This window comes from Porites lutea, chromosome 3 (genome assembly GCF_958299795.1).
Source record: "Porites lutea chromosome 3, jaPorLute2.1, whole genome shotgun sequence".
Classification (NCBI taxonomy): domain Eukaryota; kingdom Metazoa; phylum Cnidaria; class Anthozoa; order Scleractinia; family Poritidae; genus Porites; species Porites lutea.
In genome coordinates, this window is record NC_133203.1 from 23,448,558 (window position 1) to 23,461,025 (window position 12,468).

The 12,468-nt window shown below is 39.8% G+C and overlaps 1 protein-coding gene across 3 annotated transcripts in view; it reads right to left on the minus strand.

Annotated features, from left to right (window-relative positions):
- The window catches only part of LOC140930732 (low-density lipoprotein receptor-related protein 6-like), a 43,300-nt gene extending 31,618 nt beyond the window's left edge, over positions 1-11,682 (minus strand). For 2 of the 3 annotated variants that reach the window (XM_073380436.1, XM_073380434.1), the window contains exons 1-4: positions 11,553-11,682; positions 8,422-8,815; positions 3,597-3,994; positions 1,733-1,861 (exon numbers count right to left, since the gene is read on the minus strand). In XM_073380436.1, coding sequence (XP_073236537.1) covers positions 1,733-1,861; positions 3,597-3,994; positions 8,422-8,815; positions 11,553-11,640 — 1,009 coding nt within the window. In that variant the 5' untranslated portion in view covers positions 11,641-11,682. The remainder of the gene's footprint in view (positions 1-1,732; positions 1,862-3,596; positions 3,995-8,421; positions 8,816-11,552) is intronic. The other variant, XM_073380435.1, reaches the window with a different exon arrangement.
- Between the last annotated feature and the right edge of the window lie 786 nt (positions 11,683-12,468).

A 12,468-nucleotide genomic window follows, 5' to 3' on the forward strand; every position in this document is an offset into this window, starting at 1 on the left:
TGAGTTGCAAAACGCCCTGTTGAATCGCGTTTGCCATGTGCTAGAAAACGTGAAATGAACGACATGTTTTTCTGGTGTTACCGCCGGTGAATATTGAGTTTTCCCGGGAGTTTTCCTTGTGTTATCCAAAGTCGGAGAAGGAGTCAGGAACATGAAATTTTCACGACATTAACCGTTTGGTTAAAGTTTTGTTTAACGAGAGAAAACGAACTGTTCAACCCCGTTTTCCACGCCCTGGATAATCAGCATATTTTCCCCCTGTTAACTGATGGTGAATGCCAAGTTGTCCTTGTCTTTTCTGAAGTGAGAAAACGAGTCACGGACGCCATGTTTTCCTTATATTAACCGTTTGGTAAAATTCCCGCTTAAAGAGAGAAAGCGCATTGTTCAACCTCGTTTTCCGTGTGCTGGAAAACATGAACTAAACAGCATATTCTCCTGGTGTTAACGGAATGTGAACGCCGAGTTTTTCTTGCGAATTCCGAAATGAGAAAACGGATCGTGAACTGACGTGGCATTTTCAATACATTAACCGTCGGTAAAATTACCAGAAAATAGGAGATTTTTTGCCGTGAGAAGGGGCGAGGAGGCTTGCCTGTTATACAGATACTATTTGCTGAGATCAGGAGTCAGAATGCATTTGAAAGATTTTATAACAAGGGCTCCTAAGGGGTTTATTGAGGGCTTCTATTCCTCCTATAAATCCTGTAGATTAAATGATTTTGACGGAGGTCTTCGAAATCAGAGATATCTGAATCTACCTATAAGAAGAAGAAGAAGGAGAAGGAGAATAAGGAAAAGAAAAAGAAGAAGAAGAAGAAGAAGAAGAAGAAGAAGAAGAAGAAGAAGAAGAAGAAGAAGGAGAAAAAGGGGAAGGAGAAGGAGAAGAAGAAGAAGAAGGAGAAGGAGAAGGAGAAGGAGAAGGAGAAGAAGAAGAAGAAGGAGAAGGAGAAGGAGAAGGAGAAGAAGAAGAAGAAGGAGAAGAAGAAGAAGAAGGAGAAGGAGAAGAAGAAGAAGAAGGAGAAGAAGAAGAAGAAGGAGAAGGAGAAGGAGAAGGAGAAGAAGAAGAAGAAGGAGAAGAAGAAGAAGAAGGAGAAGGAGAAGAAGAAGAAGAAGGAGAAGGAGAAGGAGAAGGAGAAGGAGAAGAAGAAGAAGAAGGAGAAGGAGAAGGAGAAGAAGAAGGAGAAGGAGAAGAAGAAGAAGAAGGAGAAGGAGAAGGAGAAGAAGAAGGAGAAGGAGAAGAAGAAGAAGAAGGAGAAGGAGAAGGAGAAGGAGAAGGAGAAGAAGAAGAAGAAGGAGAAGGAGAAGGAGAAGGAGAAGAAGAAGAAGAAGGAGAAGAAGAAGAAGAAGGAGAAGGAGAAGAAGAAGAAGAAGGAGAAGAAGAAGAAGAAGGAGAAGGAGAAGGAGAAGGAGAAGAAGAAGAAGAAGGAGAAGAAGAAGAAGGAGAAGGAGAAGAAGAAGAAGGAGAAAAAGGGGAAGGAGAAGGAGAAGAGGAAGAAGAAGGAGAAGAAGAAGAAGAAGAAGAAGAAGAAGGAGAAAAAGGGGAAGGAGAAGGAGAAGAGGAAGAAGAAGGAGAAGAAGAAGAAGAAGAAGAAGGAGAAGGAGAAGGAGAAGGAGAAGAAGACGAAGACGAAAACACCTCTAATACAACTCGAATGCATATTGAGAAGAATATTTTCTACTGCAGAGAGAACAGGAGCTGTTCTGATAGCCAAAGTAGCTGGAGACTTACTCTTTTTGCATGTCCTTCCATCTGCCTTCAATGACAAACCAACAGGACAGACGCACTCGTGGCCGGCTGAAGCTTTCACCACGCAAAAATGGCTGCAGCCGCCGTTGTTTGTAGCACAGGAACTTGAAACTTAAAAAAAATCGTAATAAAACATAAATGTGCAAGTAAAGACACTTCTAAGAAAGCAATAAGTGGTAAAGGTTGTTACTAATACTTGCAAAATTATCAGCCTACTCATTACGGCCTTCAGCGATTTAACTGTGCGACCGCGTTAAATCCCAGAAAACAACGGTTTTTCCGGCCTTGCGGACACCCCGCTATAACGGACACCCTGATAAAACGGGACAGCAGCTAAATCACAGTTAACAATAAATTACATGCGTTTGACTGAAATAAAGTCCCGCTAATAAGGACACTAACTAAAGGCCCTTACAGTGTCCGCTATGAAGAGAGTTGCAGACTATACAGCGCCAGATATTTCCGAAAGCGGGCTGTATTTTAACAACGTATCATCATTTTTTTTTTTCATCGTCTAATGTTTGGAGCGAAATGAAATGAAAGAGAGAGACATCCCCCCACCCCCCTCCAAAAAAAATAGAAATAAATAAATAATGCTTACACATACACGCATACACTGGCGTTTCTATAACAACCAGTAACGTTTAAGGGCGTACCAGTTCAAGTGATTGTGCTCCGAAATACGAATAAATGGAATAAACTCTAGCTAGCTTATTCACAACCGTGGGTTCAAATATTTCCAGCGTACGGCCTCAACAAGGCATGCGCATTCCACTTTAAACGAAACCGGTTTTGAAAACCAGTGAGTTTCGACCACAAATATGGTCGGCGGCTACGTGAAAGAACGCGCCGTGGGGCGGCAGAGGTCTCTCTCCTTCATCTCATTTAACTCTTGCCTTGAGAACCCTCTGCTAGCTGGGAACTGGGAACTGGGAACTTTTAAACAATGTAATATGTAAAAGTCTAAAACCTTACCACTGGTAATTATAAAAGACGAATATATATACATATATATAAATTGCACTCGAGAGAATGGTCTTCAAACATGAATTGCTTTAATTGAAACCCAACGCTTGTCGGCTTCTGCCTTCATCAGGGGTTTCTGCTTCGGGTATAATAACAAATGATTAGAGTAACTTACTGTGACGTAATAAAGGGGGTTACAACTTGGTGTTACGGTGCACGAATTTATGCTAATTAGTATATGCCAATGTCTATGTCATATAATGAAAGTATCATGGAGTCATGGTTTCATAGGTTTCCTGGTGTATAGTTTCATCATGTGCATATACTAATTAGCATAAATTCGTGCATCGTAACACCAAGTAATAACCAAAGAGAGTGATTTAGTAATCACGTGCCAATCAGTTTTGGACTTAGGGATACGTTTATTCAGTCCAGTAGGTTGCAGAGTTTTTAGCCTACTTTGCCAAAATATTTCCTTTTTGCGGAGTAATTTTTTTTCCCGTTCAACAGTCATATCAATATGTTTTATTTGCTATATATAGAGAGAGAGCTCCCTTGATGCAAACTTTAGCTTGGGAATATAAAACCAAAATAGTCAGAGATGGTCGTAGCCAGAGGTATCTCAACTACGAAAAACAAATCAAAACAGAAAAAAAAAGAAAAAGAGTTTGCCTGTTTAGCTAGCTGCGCAAGCCCTTTTGGCTTTCTCATCAATGTATGACTACAAGTTGGGCTTAAAAGAAAACCCCCATAAGATAAGAGGATGAATACTGTGATAGATTGGGGCACAATTTGATTTTACCTGGAGGTTGAGAGTCCCATAAAGTGCAAAAGATACGAGGTTGAATACAATGTAAGTTTGGGACACGATTCACTTTACCTGGAGGCTGCCTGGAACGGTCATATGCAACGATGCCCATGGGCCTACCGGTGAAGCTGACTCTGCTGACAACAAAGTACCCGGTCATTGCGTCAACTTGGTGAATCTGGCCGTTTGAAGCCCAGTCAGTGAAAAACAGGAAAGGAGGAATGATGGCTACTCCAAAACCATGAAAATTAGTTATTGGCCCAAGCAGTTTCCTGTTATTACCATTGTAATCGACAGATTCTATTCGATCCACAGCTCCATCTACCCAATAAATGCGATTATTCCATCTGTCAAGCTCGATCCCATTCGGCCATTTGATGTTTGAAGTGACTATAGCAACTCTCTGACTCCCTGTTAAGGCTGCTTTTTCGATTTTAGGGCTGGAACCCCAATCTGTCCAAATCATCAGCCTGTCAATTTATAGAAGACATAATTATTCATCTGCCAGTACATATTATAACATAACACAAGTAAATCGCGCGCTCTGATTGGTCAGTCAGCCACTACCATTTGCCCGTGGGTGCACGCCAAGAAACTGAGCTAGCGCGGTAAAATTTAGGCAAATTCAACAAATCTCCTCTCCTGACGGTAAAATACACCAATGAAATGCACAGATGAAAAGTGGAAGTTGAAGAAAAATACTAAGCTGTCGTTTTGAAGGAAAAAAAGACAAAAGATCAAGCGACAAATTTGCCCTGGATGAATGAATCACTGTTTTCCTCGCGCTAGAATCGGCTGAAGGAAAATCGAGCGAGCGAAGATTTAAGGTACATTTTGTGTGTTTTTTATAGAAGAGAACTCTATTTGAAATGTAAATTTATCAATTAGCATTGTGTTATTGACTTTTTGATCAAGCTGATGCTAAATTCAAGCAAATATTTTAGGAAACACGCTCAAATTCTAGACAGCTTTGTTGTGAAGTTTTCATCGCATCGATTAAAAATTTTAGTTGAGTTTAAACAGGCACATTACACTGGAATAAGCGAATTTCATTTGAGTACAGAAACATTTGGGTTTTCAAATAAATTTTTCAAAAAATAAATTCTGTGTGTATTATTTTGTTCCTCAGTGTTCATTCATAACAGTCGTTCAGAGAACGGTCTAAAAACAACAGCTTCAGCGCCGGCTGTGTGTCGGCGAATTTCAGTTGCAACTTTGACTTTCATAGCTGGATTTCCCCAGACAGATTTCGATACAAAGCTAGTTAATTTCTTTTTGAAATTAGTGTTACCTTTTATCCTTAAGGAATTACGGTCAAATTTTCTCATTTCTACTTTACGTTTATTTCAAAAATTGTCACATAAATAAGCTTGATAATTATTTCATTTATTTAGGTTTAGCTTAGTTTTTAGAGTCTTTTTGTTTATAGTTGCAGCTATAGTTTTCCCTCAAAGTTTTTACCCTAATATTAAGAGCAAGTAGACAGATGCCATTCAGAATAACAACGAAAAACGTTTTTGCAATTTACCTGAAGACGGAGAACGGTTGATTCAGCGAAAGAAAAACTCAAAGACAAGTTTTTGAAAAACATAGAACGTGATTTGTTTACGCGCGGGCAGATGGCAGCATACATGAACTAGAACCGATGACTCAACTGAAGGCAAATGGAAAATAATGTTTTCCTCTTTCGATTATGTTATAAAAGAAATGGTAAACGTTGCAGCTGTGCAACCATGGAGTTATGGATGCACTTGGGAGGTTTGCTAAGCACTCAAGAAGCTAGAGTCGCACTCGGCTATCGCCTCGTGCGACTCTTACGCTTCTTTCGTGCTTAGCAACCTCCCGCGTGCATCCATAACTCCATGGTTGCACGCTGCACGTTTACCATTTCTTAAATACTGCATGTTAAACCATCACAGAAAAAAATGAATTAACAAGTTGTTGTCTTTTTACTATTATCATTACCATCATAATCATCATCACCATCGTTATAATCATCGTCATCGTCATCATCATAATCATTATTATTATTATTATTATTAGAATGATGATGTGAACTGCGGAAATACAAATTTAAATGAAGCAGAAGGAGGGGCCATCTCATGTGTGACTAACGGGCGACAGCCGTAGGGTCGCTTGTCCAAATTTGCAAGGGACACAATAGTCATTCCAACAAGACCGGTCAGAGAGGTCGGGGAGAAGATTAAATGAGCTAGGCAAAAATTGCTATACATTGCTAATTTGATCACTATAAAGTGTGTGAGCTTTGTTGTCGCTTTTATTTGCTTGCCATAAACCGTCTTGGTATTTTGTGTCCGTGATTGTGTAATTTTGGTAATTTTGTGTCGCGGACCGTATTGCAGGATCGCCATCTTCTTTCAGTTACGGGACCACCAAGTGCATAAAAAATTATTTCTGATCATTTTTTCTCTAAAATTGGCTATGTCTAGTCTCCAGAATAGGAGGTTCTATTAAGAGCATCGATCAGTCGGCCTTTTGATTCTGAAACAATGCGAAATAGCCTCGAAATACGTGCTTAAGCTATTTTAATTTTTTCATTTGTACCTTTGAATTCATGATAACTACAGCTCAACCAGCTTCAAACAGCGTCTATGGCAGACAAAAGTGGTTTTTAAATAACAAATTGAAAGCTGAAATCAGGGACTCTAAGCAAGAAGACTAAGGAAAGTTCTAGTATGATGTCCGGAAGTAATTTTTTTCTCCACCGGCAGTGCCTCAAGTCAGGGAGTTTAAGATACCACGACGACTATATAGCGGTGAGAATGTCGCTTAAAATTGCGATAATTCCAATTAACTCGCGTACTTTGTCAAATGTTGGTGAACTCTACTGAGGTTGAAGCCGTGCAGTGACCCCCCCACGGTAAGGAAATGGTGAAAAAAAAACCCTCATAAAAAAACAATGCATGGGCAAATTCAGGGATTGTTTGTGTTTTATAAGTTTCATTCACAGCACTTGGTGAGATGTATCCCTTATGAAATCCTCTCTCCCGTCAACTGTGTTTTGGGTATTTAGCTGTATTTTTCACTTGGGTGTCGTGCTTGACACCGAAATTTGATGCTCATAATCGAAAAATGAGCCTTCAGAAATTTCCAAGGATGACCAAAAAGGGATAAAATCGGTAAATCTTGCGATTCTGTTTCAAATATACAGTGGCGTTCTAAGCACGTAAAATGCAACTAAATACTTAACGTACGAGACACTACGGCCCTCCATGATCTTCTACGTATTCGGGAAGCGTAGCACGGCCAGTCAATAAGTTTGATTAGCAAATCAAGAACTTTGCCCGTGCATCTTATTGGTTTATCAACATTTCCTGGTGTCAGTAGTTTCATCATGTGCATATACTAATTAGCACAAATTCGTGCATCGTAACACCAAGTAATAACCAAAGGGAGTGATTTAGTAATCACGTGCCAATCAGTTTTGGACTTAGGGATACGTTTATTCAGTCCAGTAGGTTGCAGAGTTTTTAGCCTACTTTGCCAAAATATTTCCTTTTTGCGGAGTATTTTTTTTTCCTTTCAACAGTCATATTAATATGTTTTATTTGCTATATATATAGAGAGAGCTCCCTTGATGCAAACTTTAGCTTGGGAATATAAAACCAAAATAGTCAGAGATGGTCGTAGCCAGAGGTATCTCAACTACGAAAAACAAATCAAAACAGAAAAAAAAGAAAAAGAGTTTGCCTGTTTAGCTAGCTGCGCAAGCCCTTTTGGCTTTCTCATCAATGTATGACTACAAGTTGGGCTTAAAAGAAAACCCCCATAAGATAAGAGGATGAATACTGTGATAGATTGGGGCGCAATTTGATTTTCCCTGGAGGTTGAGAGTCCCATAAAGTGTATTTCGAAAATAGCTTGCTTGATTAGTTGTGAAATTTCTTAGTTTGTTGCGGCAGCAAACCGGGAAAGCATTTTGCTCGCAACCTACGCGAGGTTGGCGTCGCTCGCTCGGAGGAACTGGAGGTGAATCAGTGAATAGTGCAGGATATTCACTGATTGAGTACTGTTTTAGTAGATACTAAATAGCAATATTTGCCAAGCTTTTAATTTTTTTCCCCGACCTCTTTTGTTCGAATGACTATGGTGTCCCTTGCAAATTTGCACAAGCGACCCAACAGCTGTCGCCCGTTAGTATGTGACGTCACACCGGCAGTAATGAATCGGTCACAGACAAACACTTGAAAACAACAGAGATGGCCCCTCCCTCCTAAAATGAAGTTATGATCGTCGAAGTGGTAATTGCAATTTAAGCAATTAACCACTACAGAAAATATCAGAACATACCATAATGCTCTTTGTTTGTCACCCTAAAATTTTGCATAAGTATTGTCTTTAGTTTCTCTTGGGCGCCAAAACGGCCCCTAGAGAAACTGAAACCAATGGTTATGTAAAATTCTGGGGTGACAAACAAAGAGCATTATGGTATGTTATGGTATTTTCTGTAGTGGTTAACTGCTTAAATTAAATTTGCAATGGTCAATTGCAAATTAACTGGAAAAAAGAAATTTCGGGACTTCAACGGGATTCGAACCCATGGCCTCTGAAAGCGCTTCAGAACTCTAACCAATTGAGTTATGAAGACCAACGCATTGGGAGCAGGCTAATTTGTTGACTTCATCTTCAGCGGTAAAAGGAATGAAACATAAAATGATGATGTGAACTGCGGAAATACAAATTTCTTATTCATATTATTATTTATTCATTTATTTTCACCAAAATTATCAATGAGTTTCAGCGATACCGTTAAATGTTTGCAATTTTTTCAGGCTTAAGATAGTTCACTTAAAAGCGAATAATCGGTCTAATCTAGTCATTGCGGCCGTTGACAAAACAGGACGAGCAAAAGAAAAACAGACTTGAGGAAACTCACCCCTTATCAGGATCCAAAGCGATATCTCTAGGTTTATTAAGTCCCAAGGATAGCACTGTTTGCTGGTTATTACCCGACAGGTCAGATTTGGATATCGTATCTTGAGTAGTATCAGTCCAGTACAATTCTGATGTTATCCATTGAACTGCCAATCCATCGCAAACACCAACATTGGTGATAATTGTCGTGATACTGGACCCGTCAATACCTGAACGTTTTATGTTCCGCTCAGAAACATCACTCCAGAAAATGTAACGCTTTTCAAAATGAACATCAAGTGCCACAGCTCTGGTTAATCCAGTGACCACAGAATGTACAGCAGACGTTTTGTAGTCGACGGCGATGATATCCGTAGTGTTGGAAAACAGAAAACATGGAGGACTACATATGGCGGCTACAAGAAAAAATATCCACGTTCACTATTGACTGTTACAGAGAGATGATACTGACGCATTACAAACCAGTTAAGTTAGAATTTATTCCTTTGCTTAACATACACTTAAAGGAGCTACGTCACGCCCCTATTTCCCCTCTTTTTAAGAGCGACGGTCACGGAAAATCGACCAAAATCTTAATTTCGTGGCAAGAGTTGAAAAATCAATTTCTTTCATTTTTTGTTCATAGATAGCTTTTAGGTAGATAAGAAACCTAAAGTAGATTGTTCCTGCCGAAAGCTTTTTATTTGTGAGAAAAATTAGAAGATCGGTTTTCGATGCCGGAGTCTCAGACTGCCCTAATTTTTAACCTGAAATTCGCTAACATTAACTTTCCTCGCGTTCGCAAACGAAGCCGGATGGAGAAATTTGGACATTTTCCATGAACAGAAAAATTCTTTTTCTTCCACTAAAAGATACTTTCTGGGCAATAGCGAAGCTCGTCGTACTGAAATAATTAAAAAATGAGGGATAGGTTTTCAGGATAACAAAACCTTACGTTCGTTACTCATTTTCGACGGCGATATTTAACATGTGGTATATAGCCAAATTCTCTTAATGCTATTTAAATCACACATTTAGACATTCATTTAAAACATACCTGGGAATTGGCTTGGGTTATTGAATGTAATCTCCGTAAGACACCATCGAAGTTCAGGAATTTTCATGGTAGGCCGGCGGTAATTGTGTAAACACTTCCCATTTCGAAACTCACAAAAGTAGATATTTACAGCCTAAAGGCTCGTTTTTTTGTACTTCTCGTAGGTTTTCCCATTGCAAAATTTCTTTTTCCAATCAAAAAGTGGGGTAAAAAGGTGAAACTGGGTCAATTTTAGCCATTTTGAAACACTGAACACTACCAAACGGCGACTCTGCGTGACAATCTGTTCCGTGACTGCACGTGACATAACGTACGTTTGAAGAGGCGGAGCCGTTGAAATGACAGTCACGGAATCACGGTAGTAACTATCCCCGGAGACCCAGGGGCAAAACCAAAGTTTTCTGGCACCAATCAGAAGTCAGAACGGCGGCGACCGTTTGGAACTGGTCTGGTAAGACATTGTCCCCAGGGGCTCTTCTTGCCGTTCTTTACTTTTCTTCGTGCCATATTTTTCCGCTCGTTCAGACTTTCCCTCGCCCCCACTATCTTTCCCTGGGTCTCCGAGGATGGGTAGTAACGCAACGCAGTTCTTGAAAGAGCAACATTTTCGATCCCGACAGTATTTTGAAGAAGAAAAAGTCAAACGCGCTTTTTCTGGTACTCACTTTTTATCGAAGATATGGACTTTAACAATGGTAATTCGCTAAGGATGACGGAACAGGAAGATATTTCGTCTTGTTACTTTATGATCGAGGAAACTTGGAGCCGTCAAATAAGTTATTTTGGTCACGCTTCACTATTTTTACCGGACTTCGATGCTTTCGTTTGGAGGCTGCCTAAAGGAACCCAAGCCAATTCTCAGGTATGCTTTAGATGAATGTCTAAATGTGTGAATAACGAGGACCGGGAAAATTTGGAGCTATACCACATGAAGGAAAATGCCGCAGAAAACAACTACTAAATTATAGTTTTTGTCATCGTAAAAACCTGTTCTTCGTTTCTAAATTATGTTAGTTCAACGAGTCTTGATATTGCTTTGAAAGTACCTTCTAGTGAAAGAAGAAGAGTTGCTCTATGGATGGAAAGTGTCCAAATTTCTCCTTGCGGCTACATTTGCGAACGCGAGGAGAGTTGATGTTAGCAAATTTCGGGTTGAAAATACGGCCATTTTGAGACTCCGACCATGAAAACTGTTATTGTTACTTTCCTGGAAAATAAAAGGCTTTTTGCGAGAACAACTTACATCAGATTACTTATCTATCTTAAAGCTATTTATAGACAAAAAATGAAGGAAATCGATTTTTTAACATCTTGCTATGGTCAAGATATTGACCATGGAAACATCTTGCCATGGTCGTTGTTAAAGTCCATATCATGGTCGATATTTCCTGACCGTCGCTCTTAAAAAGCTGAAATGTGCCCTCAGATCAACTATGGAAAACAGTCCGCTGAGAGACCCGCCCAACTCGAAGCATCCAATGGAGACCACGCGCTTCAGTAAGGTGGACACTAAGAAGGAATTTATCAGGTCTAGGTGCTCTACTCCATTGATGCTTTAAAGGTCTGTCAGTCCTTCTTTTAACGTATTAGTATTTCATTCCTATGGAATGGATAAGACAAGGCCGAAAAATCAAAGGAAAGATGGCGTCTTTCACTCAAGGAGGAGAATGTGAGGACTTGCGATCACAGAAGCCGTGTAGCCGAACTTGACTTACAAGACTAGGCGATTTACAATTTTAGAACCGAATTTTAGGAAATACCCTATCGCACTCTCTTGTTTGGGGTATTTTTACATTTTTATGTGGTTTTGCGGTTTTTGTAACACCTTACGTCCCCCCCGTCACATAGGAGGGAACAGGATCTTATTAAATCATAGCGAGAAAGCTCACTTGGGGTTCCCCAGGGGTACGGGGTTGGGGGAGGGAAGAGGGGAAGGTCCTCCTTTTCCAACCCGCCGCCAAAGCGCCCCGGGAGAGCTTGCTCGCAAGGAAAAATCAATCTGATACAGCTAATTTGAGTGTATTTTCTACATGCATGTTTGTGTCTGAAAGCAGTCTTAACTTCCTAAGAGGTTAATAACAATTCAAATGCTTTACCTCCATAACTGCTTGCCGTTCTTTCCAGGATAAACGTTAGTAGAGAAAACGCACCTATCCACTTGAACAGACTTTTTATAGAACTCATGATCAGTGAAAACACCTAAGGCTGAGGGAAACATAAAACACATGAAAATGTTATATAAGTACCCCTGTAATAAAGAATAGGCAATATTGTCTCTCGCAAATATAGACTATTTACAATTTGTTTCTCAATCAAACTAGTGATGTCTCTAGTCAAATAGAAAACGGCGCAGATCCTTTTTACCAAAATGGGAGACTTTTAACAGTCGAATGCAAAAAAAAAACAAAAAAAAACAAGACAAAACAAAAAAAACAAAAACTGTACGCAAGCAGGTAGAAGTAAAACCAGTCGCTCCCCGTCACAGCCGTTAATTGTCTCGTTACGCATCCACATCGCGCCTGACAAAGGAACTAGCAAAATTACACTGTGCGACGAACTTCTAACCATTGTGTGCGAGGTTATTGGATTTCTGTTTTAATTTGAAATCCGTTACTCAATACGCACGGGTAAATATCACTGATTGCTGTAGACAGGCACGAGTATTCTGAAATCACGAATTATACCACAAACCTTTCAGTTGAAAGGGGTGTTGTACAGTGAAAGCCTTTTACGAATTTTAGATAGACGGCGACCAGATAAACGTAAGAACTATTTACGGTGGAATGTTGGCGTTTACAAAAGCTAAGCCGTAGGTTAAATCCCCTCGGTACTTTCGATTTCGATTTCGATTAGATTTTTTTACAGAAGGGGACTTACCTTAAGCAGATTAATTGTTTAATTGTTGCTTAAAACAAAATATCAATTACAAAACTAGCCTGCAAAAACAGAGGTTTCTCCTCGCTCATCGCCGCTGGGGAACGCAAGGAGAAAGGTGTGTTTTCGTGGGTTATT